This window comes from Lepus europaeus, chromosome 4 (genome assembly GCF_033115175.1).
Source record: "Lepus europaeus isolate LE1 chromosome 4, mLepTim1.pri, whole genome shotgun sequence".
In the NCBI taxonomy this organism is placed as follows: domain Eukaryota; kingdom Metazoa; phylum Chordata; class Mammalia; order Lagomorpha; family Leporidae; genus Lepus; species Lepus europaeus.
The window spans coordinates 100,365,389-100,384,785 of NC_084830.1; the positions used below are offsets into that span (position 1 = coordinate 100,365,389).

General features: G+C 45.1%; 1 protein-coding gene across 1 annotated transcript in view; it reads right to left on the minus strand.

Annotated features, from left to right (window-relative positions):
• Positions 1 to 1,070: 1,070 nt before the first annotated feature.
• The window catches only part of RNF130 (ring finger protein 130), a 110,623-nt gene continuing 92,296 nt past the window's right edge, over positions 1,071 to 19,397 (minus strand). Inside the window, exons 6-9 of the mRNA XM_062188574.1 lie at positions 13,911 to 14,007; positions 11,765 to 11,969; positions 8,189 to 8,282; positions 1,071 to 1,238 (exon numbers count right to left, since the gene is read on the minus strand). Coding sequence (XP_062044558.1) covers positions 1,223 to 1,238; positions 8,189 to 8,282; positions 11,765 to 11,969; positions 13,911 to 14,007 — 412 coding nt within the window. The 3' untranslated portion in view covers positions 1,071 to 1,222. The remainder of the gene's footprint in view (positions 1,239 to 8,188; positions 8,283 to 11,764; positions 11,970 to 13,910; positions 14,008 to 19,397) is intronic.

The window sequence follows — 19,397 nt, forward strand, 5'->3', positions numbered from 1 at the left end:
CAACAGGGATGTACCCTCAACACATTATTCCAGGGGAAAGTAGCTAGCCAACAGAAGGCCACACAATAGATGACACTGAAAAGGAAAATCCATACACAGATACACACTCCTGGTCTCCAGGGCTGGCAGGGGAAGGTAGCTACTGCTAGGGAGTATGAGGTTTCTATTTAGGATGAATTAGATAGTGTTGATGCTGAAAAGCTATTGGTTATTTACAATAAAGTTCATCTGAATTAAAAAAAAAGATAGTGTTGATGGTTACATAACCTTGTGAATAGACTAAAAACTACCGAAATGTGTCATTTAAAAGGATACATTTCTTGGTACATGAATTACATTTCAATTTTAAAAATGAGAAAAAAGTCTTTAATTCCCCGCAGAGTTGAGTGTGACTGCTGTATGACTCCCTGGCATCAGCAGGGCTGTATCCTCATCTCCTGGGGGTGCTGAGGTGCAGAGCTGAGTGCTGCCTGCCCAGAATCCTCAAGAGTACTCACAGTGTTTCAAACACACCACACGACAAAACATTTCAGCACCTTCCCCAGTAAACGCATCTTACTCACACACACAAAGCTGCTCTCAACGTTTTTGGATTTGCTGTTTGTAAAAGAATATTGTATTAAGTAGGTCAGAAAATGTCTTGGACAGATATAAATTATTACTAATAGTATGGATTTCAGGAAAAAAATCTTTCTTATATTCATCTTCACTTACTATGTGCAAGGCACTCTATTAAGAATGGGGACACAATGGGGAGTACACAGTTACCAGGCCCTGGTGCCACGGAGCTTGAGTTTAGATGGGGGGCAAACCAACTACTAACAAAGGAACAGAAATGATGGGTGACTGAACAAAGACCTAAAGGAAAACAAAACGGAGTAGCAATGTAGGACGCGCAAGATCCAACCTAAAGCTCAGAACAACTGTGTCACCACTGCACTGGCGAGGAGTGCTGGGCACATTCTGCCTCTGAAACATGCAGTTTTGGGTCTGTGATCCCTAAACCAGCCTTTGAAACACAAGTAGGTGAATAATACCCAACACCACAGTCTTTTTATTTTATTATTTATTTATTTTAATACAAAGCTTTGGCATTAGCAATTTTATGAAAAAATAAAATGTACTAAAAATAAACGCTTGTGTGGCATGATTGGTAAATGATGCACAAAAATAGGTTCTTTTATCCTTCAAGGCAATCAGTCAGGAAGCAGCTTTCTCTTCTTCAAAACCATTCTACCCTAAGGAGTCAAAGGAAAGAGCGGTTATGAATTAGTTACGAAGCAGTTCCCAATGATTTAAAATAACAGACACCCAGGTGATCCTAACTGAAAGGTTGCAAGGGCCTGCCCCTGACCATCTCTCATGCCCTCTGGGGAAGCCAGTCAAGCACTGGCATTTCCCCAAGACCAGCAGCTTTGGAGCTGGACCCAGCGGCCTGCCTCTCCCAAGTGTTTCAGTGCTCTACAAAGTTATGCGGGTAGAAGCAGAGGCTACCAGCGTGTGGTTCCCCACACAATCATACACAGTGCACAGCCCTCCCTGGTGTAAGGACCTGTTCTGAACACCGAGTGTGTGGGTGTTGTGTTAAAGTATGCCCTTCTCTTACCCCTTAGACAAGCACATCACATATTCTGAAATAGGAGCTGAAAAGCAGAGACTTCCTGGGAAGGAGGGGAGTGCTCCAGACTGTGTGTGTGTCTGTCCTCAGAGCAGTGCCACAAGTGCCCTCTATCTTCCTAAGCTTCCCCCTGACTTTCAGGGCCTGCCCTCCCTCTGCCACCCCGGCGTGGGGTGAGAGGGGACTGCCTTCACCCCAGATCCTCAATCACCTTCCACAGTCCTCCCTGTGTACTCTGGCTCATGTTCATGGTTTCCAGTTGTGTTTTCAGCTCTGACCTGCCGTCTCCACTGAGTTCTACATGTGGGCTTCAAACAACATCATCCTGAGTGGACAGATGCTCTCCAGCATCTCTTGGTTTCTTCTCTTCCCCACACTGACTTCCTCCTCCAACTCCACATTTTTACCTGACCTGCCTTCCTGCCTCCACTCTCTGGCATTTCAAAGCAACCTCTCAGCAGGCAGGAATGACCTCTCTGCCGAAAAGCCTTAGACACCAACCACTGTTTGCAAGAATGAAGTCCAACTTCTGCAGCCTGCTTAGTGCCGCCGCCACTGCTACCTACAGCAGACACATCAAACCACAACACTCCCTGCAGCTGCCCTGCTTTTCCCTGGGTCTGTGCTCTAGTTATGCCCAGCCTGGTTCCTCAGTCACTCCCTCCGTGAAGTCTCTTTCAACTCCCCCTGGGCATGACACAGAACACAGTGCTCCCTCCTTGGCTCTTCCTGTTGCTGTACACTGCCCACTCTGCATGTGCAGCACAAGGCAATCAGCTCTCTACTGGCTCTGGGTCAGTGGGCCTGATGCCTACCAAGTGCTGGGGCAATGGTATCTAAATGATTGAGAGAGAGGCAGAGGCAGAGGGAGAGGAAGAGGGAGAGAGGGAGACGGGGAGAGGGGGAGAGGGAGAGAGGGAGAGAGGGAGAGAGGGGGAGAGGGGGAGAGGGGGAGAGAGGGAGAGAGAAGGGGAGAGAAGGGGAGAGAGGGAGACAATCAGCTCTTGAAAAGCTCAGATGTGGAACTTTATGATAAGCTCTATGCTACTGTAACTTCTATTGTAGATACCACACTGTTGTTTCTCCGAAAAAGTGGATATTAAATCTAATGCTTTTTAGGAGTGAATCAAGATTTAAAAACCTGTTTTATTTTGCTATCCTTTCAAGAGACTATAAACTAACATGGGGGCAGGCATCTGACACAGGAATCAAGGCACTGTTTGGGACACTGTATCTCATGTCAGAGGTTTGAGTCCTGGTTCAAGCTTCCTGCTAGCATGTACCCTAGGGGGCAGCAGATGATGGCCCAAGTCCTTGAATCTCTGCTACCCACAAGGGAGGCCCAGGAGTTCCAGGCTCCTGGCTTCAACCTGGCCCAGCCCTGACTGCTGCAGCATTTGGGGAGCGAACCAGCAGATGGAAGATCTCTCTGTTTGCCACTCTCTCTGCCCCAGAAACAAACACCACAGATGAATGCAGCCATAACATTAAAGTACCTCTTGAAAGCAAATAATGATAACTGCCAGACACAGGAAAGTCTAACCAAAGTTCTCCATTGCCTTTAATAGGCTTTTTTTCTTTCATATCAATCTTTCAGAAAACTAAAATCTGACTTTTTCAACTATATCATTTGGAGCCCTCAAATGGCCCTCTGGAATAGTCAAAGACAAGTAGTAAAAGGAAGAGTAGCAATCAGAAGTATTGGATTTTAATTCCAGGGCCCCCTTTCCTACAGCATCTCTTGGAAGTCCATCTCTGAGAAAGACTGAGAGAGAGAGAGAAAGAGTAAGACAGAGAAAGAGACAGAGAGACAGAGATTGAGATCCTGTCCCCTGGTTCATTCCCCAAATATCTACAACAACAAAGGCTGAAGTTGGGAACCAGGAACTCATACTGGGTGGCACATACAGGTGGCAAGAATCCAATTACCTGAGCCATACCAATGCCTCCTAGGGTGCGTGTTAGTCAGGAGCCAGAACTGGGAACTGAATCCAGGTACTGCAGTGTAGGTTGTGGGCATCTTAACTACTAGGCTAAGTGCCTGCTCCCTAAACTTTTATTTTTTCATAAACTTTTTGAAGTACCCAGATATATCTCATGGTGGGAGTTGATAATAAAAAGTTTGAAAACGCTTTCTGGGGCTGGCGCCGTGGTGTGGTGGGTGGAGCTGCTGCCTGCAGTGCCTGCATCCCATCTGGGCACCGGTTTGAGCCCCGGCTGCTGCACTTCCAATCCAGCTCCCTGCTATGGTCTGGGAGGACGGTGGAGGATGGCCCAAGTGTTTGGGCCCTTGTGCCTGTGTGGGAGACCCAGAGGAGGCTCCTGGCTCCGGATTGGTGCAGCTCCAGGCGTTGCAGCCATCTGGGGAGTGGACTAGTGGATGGCGGACCTCTCTCTCTTTCTGCCTCTGCCTCTCTGTAACTCTTCTCAAATAAAAATCTTTTTAAAAAAGATTTATTTATTTGTTTGAAAGAGTTACAAAGAGAGAAGGAGAGGCATAGAGAGAGAGGTGGTTCACTCCCACTGGTTCACTCCCCAGTTGGCCGCAATGGCCAGAGCTGCGCCGATCTGAAGTCAGGAACCAGGAGCTTTCTCCAGGTCTCCCACATGGGCACAGGGGTCCAAGGACTTGGGCCATCTTCCACTGCTTTCCAGGCCATAGCAGAGCTGGATTGGAAGTGGAGCAGCTGGGACTGGAACCAGCGGCCATATGGGATGCCCAGGCACTGCAGGTGGCAGCTTTACCTGCTACACCACAGTGCCGGCCCCATAAAAAAAATCTTAAAAGAAAAAACTCTTTCTGATACATCCCCAAGACATCACATTTTCAGCCGATTTCTTATCAAGATGTACTAATCTACTATTTGTCAATGTTCCTCCTAGACAGTCCTAGGGCCAGCATTATGGTGCAAAGGATTAAGCCGCTGCCTTTGGGACCAGCATCCCATATGGGCTCCAGCTCTAGTCTTGGCTGCTCCACTTCTGATCCAGCTCCCTGATAATGCACCTGAGAAAGCAGCAGAAGATGGACCAAGTCCTTGTGCCCCACCACCCATGAAGGAACCTAGATGGAGCTCCAGGCTCCTGGTTTTGGCCAGGGCCATTTGAGGAATGAACCAGCATATGGAAGTTCCATCCTGCCCTCTCTCTATCTTTCCTCCTCTTTGTAATTCTGCCTTTGAAATAAATCTTTAAAAAAACAAAACAAAACAAAACAAAAAAAATGAATCCTGAGCAGAACAACTCAAAAATACCACACAGACAGAACAGAAATATCCATTCCCTTTATTTGATCTAGGAATTCCTGCTGTTCTGCCTCAGAGGAGGGCTGCTCACTAGGATGCCACGGGGAACAACCACAGCCTGCTGACCTGCTGCATGTAGCCAGGGCTTCTCAACCTTGGTTTTTGCTACAAGGATGTTTGTTCTAGTGACTTGGCCACATCATCCTCATCAGATCCATTTCTTCCTGCTGAGACTGAATCTTACCTGCCTGGGCTCCATTTCTGTCACTCTTTGGACATGGTTTCTATGTCTCAGAACCCAGGTCCTGGAAAAGGCTTCAGAGGATATACCTGGTTAAACCTCTCACTGACTGAAAATCTCTCCCATGTCACCTGGGTACTATATATGTATATGTATGTATGTATGTATGTATGTGTGTGTGTATAAATATACACACACAAGGTAAATGTGTGTGTATACACACATATACATACATTTACCTTGCATTTATTTTTTTTGTCTGACTACCACCCTGTTTCTATTTGCAGTCTGAGAATTCACCAAATTTGTTTGCAATATTAAAAAAAATTTAAGGCACAATTAGTCACAATAGAGTACTTAAATAAACAGAAGGCAGTGACTCAGATACATGGGCTTCTGATTGAAGGCAGCAGTGCCAAGCCCTTGGTAGGTGTGCAGGGTGTGTGAGCACCAGCAGGTACGGTCACTCCAGCCAGCTGTTCTTTATGCAAGTATTGTCCACCTGCTTGCAGCGGAGGATGGGAGGTGCCTGGGCTCTGCACACCTGCTCTCACAACTGGTTCTGCTGCTTCATTTGGCTCACAGGGTCTCACAAGTGACTGGACTGGGTCAAGGGCTTGCTGAACTCCCATAAACAAGATCAGTGCTGCATAATACTGTCAGAAGAGGAGACCTTCTAGCAGGCACATGCGCACAGGCAATTGTCAGATAATCACTAACATGCCAAAAGATGGTATCTGTCTATATAATGAGATATCTTACAAATGGATGAGATTACTCAGAATATTAAGCCAAGGCAAATAAAATGAAAACCGGTTCTCATTTTGGAATTAAGTTTTTTGGTAGAGGCAAAAACAGAAATAAGGTAAATTTCAAAGAATCCATTAATGAATAACTGTAAATTTATTTGTTGAAACAAACTTTTCTCTAGAATAAAATCATAGGAATTTTTCAAAAACATTTCTGAGGAACAAATACTAGGTAAGAGTGAGTATTATCTCTTGTATTATCCCCACAGTAAAAACGGCTTTTAAAAAATTAAGTAATTTATGCTTACTGTTAAAAAAAATCACCACACAAAAACAGAAATTGGAGAGGAAAACATCACCTCAAATTCTAACTTCAGATAATCACCACTAATATTCCAGTGACCATTCTCTCATGTAGTCATATGCATGTATACATACACACGCCCGCTCACACTCTCAACTTCTCTCTCTGCATGGGATCATGAATGTTGTCCTTCAAAGTGGTTTTGATTGAAGGCACAGCAATATTCAAATGAGTGACTGCAGTACTAACCCACTACGAGGCCAATGGAAGAAAGGCTGGACTGAGACATGGATCTGGGATCCATGACTTGATTCTGAATTGAGTCATGCAGGCATTTATGCATGGAACAGAAACACGGCCCAGACACTGATCTCTAACAGGCAACACGTCCACTGAGCATCTCTCAAATACCTGGTGTGTGTACTGAGCATCAGGCAGGCTCTGAGAGGCAGTCAGATGACCATTAAATCACTTCGTAATTCTCAACAAGTGTCCAGGGATCACTCAATTGTGACATTTTTAAGGAGTGGGCTTGAATTATTACCTAGTCTGATGGTGATCACAGGAGTAAGCACAACGGTGGCTACAGGTGAAGTAAGTGTTTCCTTCTGAATTGAGGTCTAGCTCATAGGCACTCACAGAGCTCCTATGGCCTCATATCCTACTTCATGGAAGAAGTTAAAATCGCTGACCAAAGATAAAGGTCACAGAACTGATTAGAGGCCGCAATGGACGTGGCTAATGCTTATCGAGCACTTATGTACCAGGCACTGTGCTAAGCGCTTCAAGTGTTGATTCGACAAGGACCCTGTGATGCCGTCCTACCATTCTCCCTGCCTTACAGAAGACCTCAATGAACTTCAGATACATGTAACTGCCCAGGGCTCACAATTACGAAGTGTGGGAGGGGAATTGCCCCCTCTAGATCGAGGTGTGGAGTCCAAGCAGCATTGCTGCTCTGCTGGAGCAAAGCCGCACTGGGCAGGTCCTGGAGGCCACAGGGGACTCATGCAAGGATCCAGCCAACGGGTCAGGGTAACTTGCTAGGCTTGCCCACTGTTTCTAAAGCTGGACAATGGACAGTCAATTAAATCAGCAGCACGAAGGTGTCTGATTAATTACTGATCACTTACGGTGCCAGGACATAACTGAATACGGAGAGCACATGAATTCCACTGGCACCCACTGAGGCTCAAATTTGGGCAGAGCTTCAGGGTTGCTTTCATCTCTAGTCAGCTTTCAGGGAAACTGCTGAAAGAAAAAACCTAGGTAACGTCTTGCAGTAAATGCCCTAAATTTAAAGCAAAAACGGAAAGCCTTTTCTGTATCTTATTCCCACAGAAAGTCACCTTGGAAAGTCACCAGATCGCCATGGACCCGATTCATTCTGCCTAACTTCCATCCTCGGAACAAGTGCTTACGCACAGCAGTCACAACAAGGAACACCAGTTTCTGCCTGCACCACAGTCCCAGGCTCTGCCCCTGGCAACCCCATGTTCCTCCTCTTCCTGTGGTGAGACCTGCCTTCCTGGAACCTTCCCTTTGGAGATAAAGTCCACGCTCATTTTCTTGTCTCCCTGGCAGTCTTCCTAAAATTATACAGCAGGCCTTCCTGGTTATTTCTCTCCCGCAGGTAAACATCCACGTCACTGGCAAGGGTGCTGGTGTCTGCCCAAAAGCTAAGTATGCAGGATTCCAGAAAAGCTTGATGAGCCCAAGCCAAGGGGGTCCTTCCTTTTGCCTAACAAGACTGACATGCGTGCCCTGCTGATTTCATAAGCTCATGCTAATGAAAACCTCTCTCTAGATCCTTTCTTAAGAGAGCTGCTCTTGTTGAACATGGTAAACTCCCAATCTGTGTGGTGTACTAAAAGTATGCTCATGAAATAAATTATTTCGCTAGGTGTGACCCCACTGGGATCTGAATGAAGCTGGTGGAAAGCTAATTCTCACTACCTTTATGAAAATTAACCTACATCTTTTCTTGGGATTATCTGGCACATGCAATCCAAAAAACAATTTGTTACTTACTCATTAGCATTCAAGCTAGCTGTGGCTCTGATGATCATGTAGCAGAGAGTGAGAGCACTGAGGAGGCCAAAACTGGCAATAATAAACCATTCTTCTGTTGACAAAGGAAAGGGAGGAAATCACTCTGGGGAGAAGGTTTAAGTCAAAGCGATGTCAACATTTCCCTCAAATGCAACGAAGCAGACGTCAACGGAGGTGTAAGCCAAGACTGGCCCAAGGCAGTGAAGCAGGAGGAGATCTGCCAGAGCTACTAACTGGAGGAGGTTAGTGGAAGTGCTGGTGAGAGCTGCGCAGGAGACAGGACAGCGGCCCGGCCATTTCTTCCAGTTTAGGTTCTTAGGACGTGACGAGTGTGGCCACCAAACAGTGTGTTGGGAAAAAATAGAAAATTGCGCGTAGATATAGGTTTTTCCCACTGTGAATTTAAATGACAGCAAAGTAGACTAACCATACTTAGAATCTTCTTTTCTTCTTCACTTTGTCATTTCTGCATGGTTGTGTCGCTCTTTCTTAGGTAAAGGCCAGAAATACGGAGCAAGGTCTCAAAGGTCTCGTGGGTGCTCTACGAAGTCTGCATGCTGGCCTTCCACGGCACTGCTGTCTACATTCTTTTCCCTACTGCATGGGATGACTTACACTATTCACATAAAGAGAACACCTCACTGGTGTCTCAGGAAGCCAGGCACCATGCTTCACACTCCTGGTGCTGGGAAGCAGCCTTGGTTTTTTTGGCTGTGCCAGGCAGGAGGAGTTGGCAGGACGGGGACAGACAAACACCGGTCCACTAAAGAGATGAAAACCTCTGAAACGTAGAACTCTAAGGGTTTTTATGCAGACTCTCAGGCTCTGTCCATCCAAAAACTTTGTTAATATTTCTCCTTTACTTTTCAGAGCCTGTATTGCCAAGGTAACATTTTAAACCCAGCATCTGAGTTGCATTTGGCACAGCAGTTAAGATGCTGCCTGGGAGGTCCACATTCCATATCGGAGTGTCTGAGTTCAAGTGTCAAGTTCAAGTTCAAGGCTCCATTTCTGATTCCAGCTTCCTGCTGCTGTGCACCCTTGGAGGCAGCAGGGAATGGATCAAGTACTTAACCTCCTACCACCATGTGGGAGACCTGGATGGAGTTCCAGGCTCCTGGTATTGACCAGGTCCAGCCTGGGGTTGTTGTGGGTATTTTTTGAGTGAAACAGTGGATGGAAGATCTCTATCTTTCTCTCTCTGACTTTCAAATAAGATGAAAACATTTTTAAAAAGTATTTATTGAGAACTTCAACAACTTGAGAATTAGTCTGACTCCCTAAAAAGTCTCAAGTACAGTCTTAGAGTGTTCACAACTTGGGCTGGTCCAACAAAGTAGTTCACAGTAAAATCCCCTCCGCCTCTGCAGGGACAGAGAGGAAATATTTACTGCCAGGATGCCAAATGTTTATACACAGAGCTGTGCCTGATGCGATGTTTCTTAATCTTAGCCCCATGAGTCCTAAAACTGCATCCAAAACTGAGTGTGCACAGGCATGTTTCTTGACAAAGGTTATTGCACTTCCCTTAGACTGTCAATCTTAGTCTTCAAAGGTTTAGAAGAGCTCTCTGCAGGATGCTGGGCTTGTTCTGTGAACATTTATCCGCCCATCTTGGTTTACACTATTAAAATAGCTAGTCAGTTTGTCCTCTTTATATAACAGGGCAACTATATTCCTAAAGTTGTACTTATAAATTTGTATTCCTTAAAAAATAAATTTAAAAAAAGATGCAAGTCATAAAAAAACAAATAAATAACAGGGCATCCACTGCCTTTTGGATTATGATTTTCCTCATCTCCAGACTGAAGCTTTTTATTTAGGTCAAAACGTACATTCACGAATCCACATGAAAGCCACCCTTTTAACGCGTCAGGAGAAGTGCACAATGGCATTCTAACACATTAAGAGAAGAGTACACACCAACCTTAAGATGCGTAAGGAGCTGAATACAGCCTGCTTTCTCTTCCTTAGCAACTTTAACATATGATAAGCAGACTAATTTTTAGAACTTCAATTATGTCTACGTTCCCACATTCTAAGTACACATCTGTATGTGTGTCACTTCAGTTATAAATAAAGGCTAGCAAGCACCATGACAGGCCCACAGGTATTTCAGCAGTGACCCACTGTGGCCGGCCGCAGGCACCTGTGTCCTCCCCAGTGCCTAGTTAGCACAGTGCCTTGCACACAGTACTGTAGTGGCTGTGGCGCCACAGGGCTTTGGAGGGAAAAGTACAGGTAGCTCTGATTTAGTTTAGTCACATGAATTTAATTTACTAACATCATGTGTAGATTCTGCCCAAGGGGATTAATCTGGTATATGAAGTAATGCTACTTTATCACCAAAACCCAAGATTCTGACAGGGTATTACTACATAAAGTACCTTATAGTAGCCTTTGAGCCAGGAGAGACCTACAAACTCATTAACAAACTGCCTCCATCTCCTCTATTACTCTCAGGCCTAGCCCAACAAACCTAGATGCCACAGTAGGAAAACCATGGAATGCTATGAAAACACATCACTAGGAAATGGTAAGAAATGAGCCAAATTACAGCACACAATAGTTTGACTTATTTTACAACTAAATGAAGGGGGCTCTTTGGGTTTACATGAATGATCGAATAAAACAGTGGGAAACCCAACTGTAGTGAACAGTCCCTGCTTGGTTCAAAATGTCCTTCAGTTGGGCGGTGCTCTGTTAGGGCCTCACCCGCGTGACTGACTCCCTCTCTGACTCCTGGTGTGAAGCGCAGTCCCAGAAGCTGCAGGCTGTGAGGCTGAGGCAAGCAATGGCACACACTGGAAGAGGCAGCACCAGAGTGGTGACAAGGAAGATGGGTGAAGGTTGTTAGATGGAAATATCGTGTAAAGGATGGAACCAAAGAGAGAAGCTGGCCTGTTAGGGTGCACATGTACACGCTCACACGCACGCTGCCGACCCACTCACACCGTACCTTAGGCACCGCCATCGAAACACTCGGTGCATTTCTTCTCTGCTTGTCAACAGTTCAACAATCATGATGTTCACAACTAGCCCAGAGTATTGTTTAGGCAGATTACCTTTCAGCTTTTCTCTCACCTCGTGTACAATTGTAATAGAATTAAGTGCCAAGAGACTATATAGAGTGTAAAACAGAGCGAGCAACAACAGGCAGTTTCAACCGTTCCTCAAGCTGTGCACGGTTAGGTTCAAATTCTGCATCATTTTTTCACCAGGCTTGCAGCCTGGGAGATCCGAGAGCTCCGGTGCTCAGTTATGCACACACTGGTGATGCTGCTGACGCAGATGTCACATTCCATCGTCTCCCTCTTAACCGTCTATTTGCAGTGCAATGATTTCAACACAAGGTCCAGCAAACAGCCAGTTAAGACAAACCCCCTGAATGACCACCATTAAATGCAGCCATTCCTGTCAAATACATCCAAATATACAAGCTCCTTACAATAAAGAATGCGCTGTCATTCCAAGTATCTGAACAAAAGCACACATTACTTTCTGGGTTGCAGACTACATGGCTGCCCTGTGCCTGGGCAAGGGGTCACCACTTACTTGTTACTGCAATGTTGATCTCTCCTGTCCTAGGAGTGAGCTCCCCATCCTGAGGAAGAGGCGATATCCCCGAAGTCCGAAGTGGCTCAAGGCCCAGGGAGTTGTCACTGGCAAGGTCACCCAGGGCTGATCTTCGGTTGACTGCTTGGGTTCTGGTCAGCCTTTCCATATCAAATGCTACATTATCAGTACAAGGCAAATTTGGCTGCAAAATAGTTCCAGATTAGAAATAACTGTAAGAATAACAAATCTAAGTATCTGCCATTCCACTGCAAAGACGGGGAGTCATAGTCATTAGGACAGAGCTGACAAATGTTCGGTTTAAACATCTGTCAGCTCTATTACTTTGGATAATGTCAGAGTGTCAGTGTTGAGGGACAGTGGGTTAACAAACTACCCCTCTGATTGAACTTATCTGGCAGTCAGCTTGAAAACATTTTCGGCCTTGAAACATAACGAAGCCACACAGCCAAAGCCAGATCACAGTCTAATATTCTTCAACACTAGGACAACAACTTTGGAACGTAAGCCCCAATCCTGAAGGACAGTTAAGAGTGGCCGGGGACCAAAGTCTTCCAATTACGAAGTGTGCATAGAAGCTCCTGATTTAACACTGTGCATAGGTGGCTTCCCTAGCAACCTGGGGCTCTTTTTGCCTGTAGCAGACAGTATATTAGAAACAGGGCTGGGAAAGGTGTGAGAGAAGTTTCTACAGAGAGAAGTGATAGCCAACTAGCAGAACCAATGGCCTCCTGGGCCAAAGAATTGCTTGAGATCATTCCAAAGTGTTACTAAAAACATTTATAGCACAGTAGAATAGCTGATGCTTATAATGACACTCTATTAGAAAAGGCTTATTGTTTTAAGGAATGTTTAAGGAATCATGATAGTTTTAACACATTTTAGAAGGATTTTTATTAAAACAGAAGGGGAAAGTATTAGCACTTGAAAGAATACACTTAAACAAAAACAAGCAGGCCAGAGGCAATGGCAGAGGGCAAACTACTACCTCCCAAGCGTCCTCTTTGTGCCAGGCCGTATAGCAGATATTCCAAACTAAGCCAGTTTCAAGTGGTGCGCACGGACACATGGCAAGGTCTTCAGATATTTCTGCCTGCTGTGCTTGGAGTACTGTGCTACTGGCATCTTGCAGAAGCTGGGGATACTATTGAATAACCTACCACACACAAGACAGCCCGCATCAGAAGGAATTACCCACTCCACTAATGCTAAGGCTGAGAAACCCTGAGTTAACCTACCCCATGCCTGGCAGGATCTATGCAGACAGGATAATTGGGGTGTTAATGCCCAAATGGATCAACTGGACTGCTTTCAAATGCGACTGGGTAGCATATTTAAAATAGGACTACCTACGTCTCAGTGGAGTTGCAAGGCTGAAATGAGGAGTTCACATGTTAGAATAAACTCAACTTTTTGTTCCATAAGGAGATTATTTCTATTGAGACTAGCAAGTATTTTTTTTTTTCTTTTAAAAAGCATAAGCCTGGATAAATACTTCTCGTAAGCAAGGAAATACTCGTGTAGGAAGCCTCCAAGGTCCTTGTTAAGTCAGTGCTATCGGAGCACCTGCCAGAACTGACCTCTGGGCTGCAGACCTGGCTGCCACCCTGGCCAGGCTGTTAAAGCTTCTCCTGGGGATTTGCTCACCACCCAGTTTTACTGCTTGCAACTTGCCAACACCCAAGAAATCAAAGGCAAATGTTAGAGAAGGGAACATAAGTGACGACATCATTTTATATTAAGCTAAATGCTTAAAATATTACCAGTTAAAATTGGACCAGAGTCAAAAGTCACTCTCTATATTTCTTCCTTTAAAAACAGATTTGGAATGAAGGAAAATCATGTCTTTGTCTACATATCAGTTCTTCACCACATATCCACAATTCAACAGAAGCTTTCTTTTAACAGTGGACTAGTATAGTTATTTATCTTCCGTCCTAGGAGTTCCCTGAGATGGGTTACATCTCAAGCAGTCTGGAAGAGAGGCACTGCTGGACTAACAAGGTTAAAGGCAAGGAGCGCCTGTGCATGCTCATGAGACTTACTCATGCCTACTATGCCAACTGTGTTATACAACATGTAAATGCAATATTACACAAAAGTGATCACAAAATAGGAAACATACCACAATTCCCAGGGCCTTCAAAATATTAAGTTTGCACATTGGACAGGTGCAATGCTCACTAAGCCAGGGGTCCACGCAGGATTTGTGGAAAACATGCCTGTAAATTAATGAAAAATTATGTCACAAATTATATACTGAAATTAAGGCAAAAATAGAACAAAATGAAATGTTTAGCTAGTCAATTTTCCTTCTTTTAAGGTATATTTGCCAATCTCATGAGACAAACATTGGGGATTAAAACATAACTTGCAGAAAATCTCCTGACCCAATCTCATGTATCAACAGCAGTATATAAGGAGAAATGAAAAATAGGATTTGACTGTTTGGAGACTTTATTCTATCAAATTCCAAAAACACTTGAGGAAACCTAAAAAATTTATTAAGAATTGGGGCTGGTGTTATGGCATAGTAGGTAAAGCTGTTGCCTGTGATGCCAGTATCTCATATGGGCACTGGTTCATACCCCAGATACCCCACTTATTCAAATCCCTGTTAATGGCCTGGGGAAAGCAGCAGAAAATAGCCCAAGTGCTTGGGCCCCTGCATCCATGTGGGAGACCTAGAAAGAGCTCCTGGCTCCTGGCTTCGGCCTGGCCCAGCCACAGCTGTTGCAGCCATCTGGTGAGTAAACCAGTGAATGGAAGATCTCTCTCCTTGTCTCTCTCTCTCTCTCTGTAACTCTGACTTTCAAATAAGTCGACAAATTAAAAAAAAAAAAAAGATTTATTAAGAATAAAGGTAATGTGACTTATATCAGATATATTTTCTATAATAGATAACCAGAAAATGGAATTCAAAAAAATATTAAGGTTAAGTCAAAAAAGTTCTTTGCATCATTATTAGCTTCATGAAATCCTGTTTAAGTGTCATTTAAAACATTGTTTAAAATAATGGGGGCCAGCGCTGTGGCGCAGTAGGTTAATCCTCCACCTGCAGTGCCAGCATTCCATATGGGTGCTGGTTCGAGTCTCGGCTGCTCCACTTCTGATCCAGCTCTCTGCTATGGCCTGAGAAAGCAGTAGAAGATGGCTCAAGTCCTTGGGCCTCTGCATCCACGTGGGAGAGCCAGAAGATGCTCCTGGCTCCTGGCTTCAGATTGGCTCAGTTCTGGCTGTTGGGACCATTCGGGGAGTGAATCAGCGGATGGAAGACCTTTCTCTGTCTCTCCCTCTCACTGTCTGTAAATCTACCTCTCATAAATAAAAATAAAATCTTAAAAAGTAAAAAAAAAAAAAAATGGGGCTGGCATTGTAGCACAGCAGGTTAAAGTGCAGCTTGGGCACAGGCATCTCATACTGGAGTCCTGGCTGCTCTGCTTCCTATCCTAACTCCCTGGTAACGTACTTGGGAAAGCACTGGATGATGGCTCCAAGGCTTGGGTCCTGGCGACCAAGGGTTGGGATGGATGTAGTTTCTAGCCCTGGTTGACGGGGGCGCTTAGGGAATGAACCAGTGGATGGACGATCTCTGTCTCTACACCACCCCTCGCCCTGCCCCACCATTCTGCCTTTTGGATAAACAAACAAATCTTAAAAAAAAAAAAAAAAAAAAAAATCTTGCCTGTAATGCATGTTAATTAATTGTAGAAGGTACAGGTGAGCTGGAGCTATTCCAAGGGTGAACTGTGTCTAAGAATCTAACACTCAGCCAGCAAGTTCCAGCTGAAATGTTGAAGGGGAAAGATGGGTGATTTCTCTCTTATTCAGGGGAACAGAAAAGTCACACCCTTGTGACTGGAAATAAGTCAGTTATGAAGAGTCTTGCATTATTTTTTGAGTTATTTATTTATGTATTTGAAAGGCAGAGTGACAGGGAGGGAGGGAGAGGCAGAGAGAGAAAACAACCTTCCATCTACTAGTTTACTCTCTAAACACAAAGGCCAGGGTTGGGCCAAGCCAAAGCCAGGGGCCAGAATTCGCTTTTGGTTTTCTACATGGGTGGCAGGGACCTAAGCACATGGGTCATCTTCCAGTACCTTCCCAAGTCATTAGCAGGAAGCTGGAAATGAAGAGGAATGGCTATGATTCAAACTGACACTCTGATATGGGGTGCTAGAGTTGCAAGCAGCAGTTTCACCCACTGCACCACTGGCTACATCACAATGACAGCTGTGCGTTCTTAGAAAAGGAACTTGGTCACCCCTCAGAAGGGAGAAAATACTTTGAGGCCCTGCACAGCCCCTCTTGTGAAGCCCCGTGGAAGCCCCAGAGTCCTGGCCAGGCAGGGAAAGTGATGGCATCAGGACAGACATTCAGGGTCCTTCTGAAGAGCAGGTACATCAGAGAGGTCATGGAAAAAATGGGATTAAAAGAAAAGTTTATTTTTGTGCAGAAAATTAAAATGTCAGCAGTTTTTTATTCGGATGTATTTTCCATGTTTTCTTTTTAAAAAGATGTATTTATTTATTTGAAAGGCAGAAGTGGCAGAGAGGGAGAGATCTTCCATCCACTGGTTCACTCCCCAAATGGTTGCAACAGCCAAGGCTGGGCCAGGATGAAGCCAGGAGCCAGAAACTACATCTTGGCTTCTGATATGGGTGGCAGTGGCCTAAGCACCCCAGCTATCTTCCATTGCCTTTCCAGATGCATTATCAGGGAGCTGGATCGGAAGTGCAGTAGGTGTGACTGAAAGCAGCACTTTAATATGGGATGCTGGTATCAAAAACAGCAGCTTCACCCACTGCACCACAAGGCCCGCTCCTCCCACAGAACTTCTGAACACCCCATCTATGCATGCATTTGAAAGATACCAAATCGGATCATGGCATGTCTTTGAAATCTTTGGTAATTTATAATATACTATTATTTATGACTGTTCAATGTGTAGTTTTGACCTTAAACAGTAACAGGTCTAGAAGACTGTTTTCATTGGGACTGGGAGTAAATATTCACATGTATAGCTTCAGCCTGAACACCACACAGCCCTTCCTGGGTACCAAACCTGGCAGGTACTCAAGCCCTTCATATAAAATGTTACTGTATTTGCATAAAACGTAGGCATCATCCTCCTGTGTACTTTAAATCATCTCTAGATGACTTATAATACCTATACAATGGACAAGCTATGTAGATTGTTGTTACATATATTGTTTAGAGAATAAGGACACACAAAAAGGTTTGAATATAGATATTCAATATATTCAATATAGATGTGATTTAAAAAAAGGTTTTCCTAAATGCTGCTACAGCGATATACTCGGCTCCCCACCCAGAAGACAGAGGCTTCAGACATCATCTCATGCCAGCAAAGAGTACCTCGTTGCCCCATGTCAGCAGGAAGTAGCTCTAAAGATAGATTATCGTCCCTCTACCCCTCCTGGACTTTTGGGGTTAATGTAATCCCACACAACTCTTGCTTTAGAAAAAACAAAAGGGGAGAATGTTGGTAAAATGGCGCCATCTTATCTATGGTGTGATCCACACCCTGACACCATCCTAGGCTCTAGCCCCCACCGCCATTGCTGGAAGCCAGGTGGCCACATGGCCCAACCACTGGTGTAAGCTCCACCCCCATCCTAATGGGATTCGCTGCTCCCACTTTCCTGAGAAGTTTTAAAAGGAACTGTTCCTGTACACGTGGCGCGCGCTCTCTCTCCTGATCTCTGTCTTACGCTCTCCTTCATCGGCCCTTCCCTCCACTCTGTCGAGTTTCCCCCAATAAACGCTTTCCCTTTAAAAAAAAAAAAAAAAGGTTTTCAATACTCCTTTTCTTCCCCTATTACTTTTCTTCCCCTATTACTGGTTAATCAGTAAGAACGTGGTAAAATCCTCATATTTAGTTTTTAATATTGCATGAGGAAAAAAGCAGCTTACTTCTATTTTCTTCATACTAATACATAAACTCTCTACTTAGTACAGAGTTAATCTTATGAGTATAAAAACTAACTGAAAATTGATCTCTGTAAAAAATAAGAATGGGAAAGGAAGAGGGAGGAGGAAGAAAGGCAGGAGTATAGGTGTGAAGGAAGTAGGGAGGGAAGAAGCATCATGTCTCCAGATCTGTATATATTAAATGCATGAAGTTGTACTCCTTAAATAAAATTAAAAAGAACAAAAGTTAACTGCATGAGCTGAGTGTTCTCTGTGTGTTCCCTTACCCTTAAATGAATTACAAATGGATTTTCCCCATGTTGGGGCTCTTGCATAGTTTGTTTATTTGTACGTTTGCTGATCCCCCCATTTTACTAAGCAGTCACAATTTCCTCTAAGCAATGATGATCTGGGTCCCCAGGAAAAATTTTAGAAAATCTCTTATCCTTAGCTAACCCCAAATCTGAAACAAGTATTTTTCTCTTTAAAAAAGGTTCCTTTGGACTCTGCATCTACCCCGTTACTCCTTAGCCCAGACCTCCACGGTGGTCACTCCCTCTGACCCCTGGCCCCGTCTCAGTCCAGCACCCCGTGTGTAACTCTCGGGCTCTGCAGCCTCTAGTTCCCACAGCATGACCTGTGCTCCCAGAAGCAAAGCCGCACCTGTGCCCTCCTTTCTGGCCATTTGCATCATCTCCGTGATCAACTGCCCTGAACTCACTGCCCTCTCAGCTTCCTCACCCACTCTCCCCACCTCGTTTCTGGCCCTCACCTCTGCTGCTTCACCACACTTGCTGCAGCCTTCCCCTTCCTTTAGGCACAGCTCAGCTGCTGTGCGCCTTGGGCCCTCACAAACCACCTGAGAGCCTGGGGAGTGTGAAAGGGTGTGTTCCATCTACCTCATGAGGCTTTCACATCAGTCAATGAAAATACATGGAATGCCCAGAGAAGTGCCGAGGGCCGTCTGGAAGGAAGGCAGCATTGAACAGGCAAAGAATCGCTGACATGTCCCAGGGCACCCGGAAATGGTCCAAAGCTCTTGCAGCATGCCGGGGGCCCCACGCCCAGCACTGTGCCTCTCACTGGCTGGAAGGTACACCTCAGGCAGCTGCACAGACTTCCCAAGAGGCCCCTGGGGCAAGAGAGACCTGGAAGAGAGGCCCCTCTGCTGTTGGGGCAGACTTGCACAGTTAAGAACATAGGTGAAAGCAGAAATGGATGACAGAGCTAGGGCTGAGAATGATGACCATGAAAAGGACAAGTTTATCAGAGCTTTGGCCAAAAAGTCCTTTATTCCTGTAAGAAAATACCTGGGGACACAGGATGTGAAATGCACAGAACATAACCAGTAATCTTGACAGACAGCCCTCCGCTTCCCACGTCCACACACGCCTTAACTAGAGGCCAGAGAAGTGTCGGGGGCTGGGCTACATGGAAGGTGGGCTGTTTTTGCAGCTCTGCAGCCTCTTGGTGCTGTGTGAGGACCTGGCAAATACAAAAGGAGCTAGGATTATTAAAGGCCAGAGACCAGAACTCTTCCCCTAGCTGGGCCTGGCAGCAACAGGCCTTGCCTTGCACTGGGGGTGACTGCCGCCAGCTGACTGACCCACTCCAGTTCCTGCTCTGGCAACTCACACACCCTCTGACACAGGCTGCAGCACTCTCCTTCTGCAGAAGT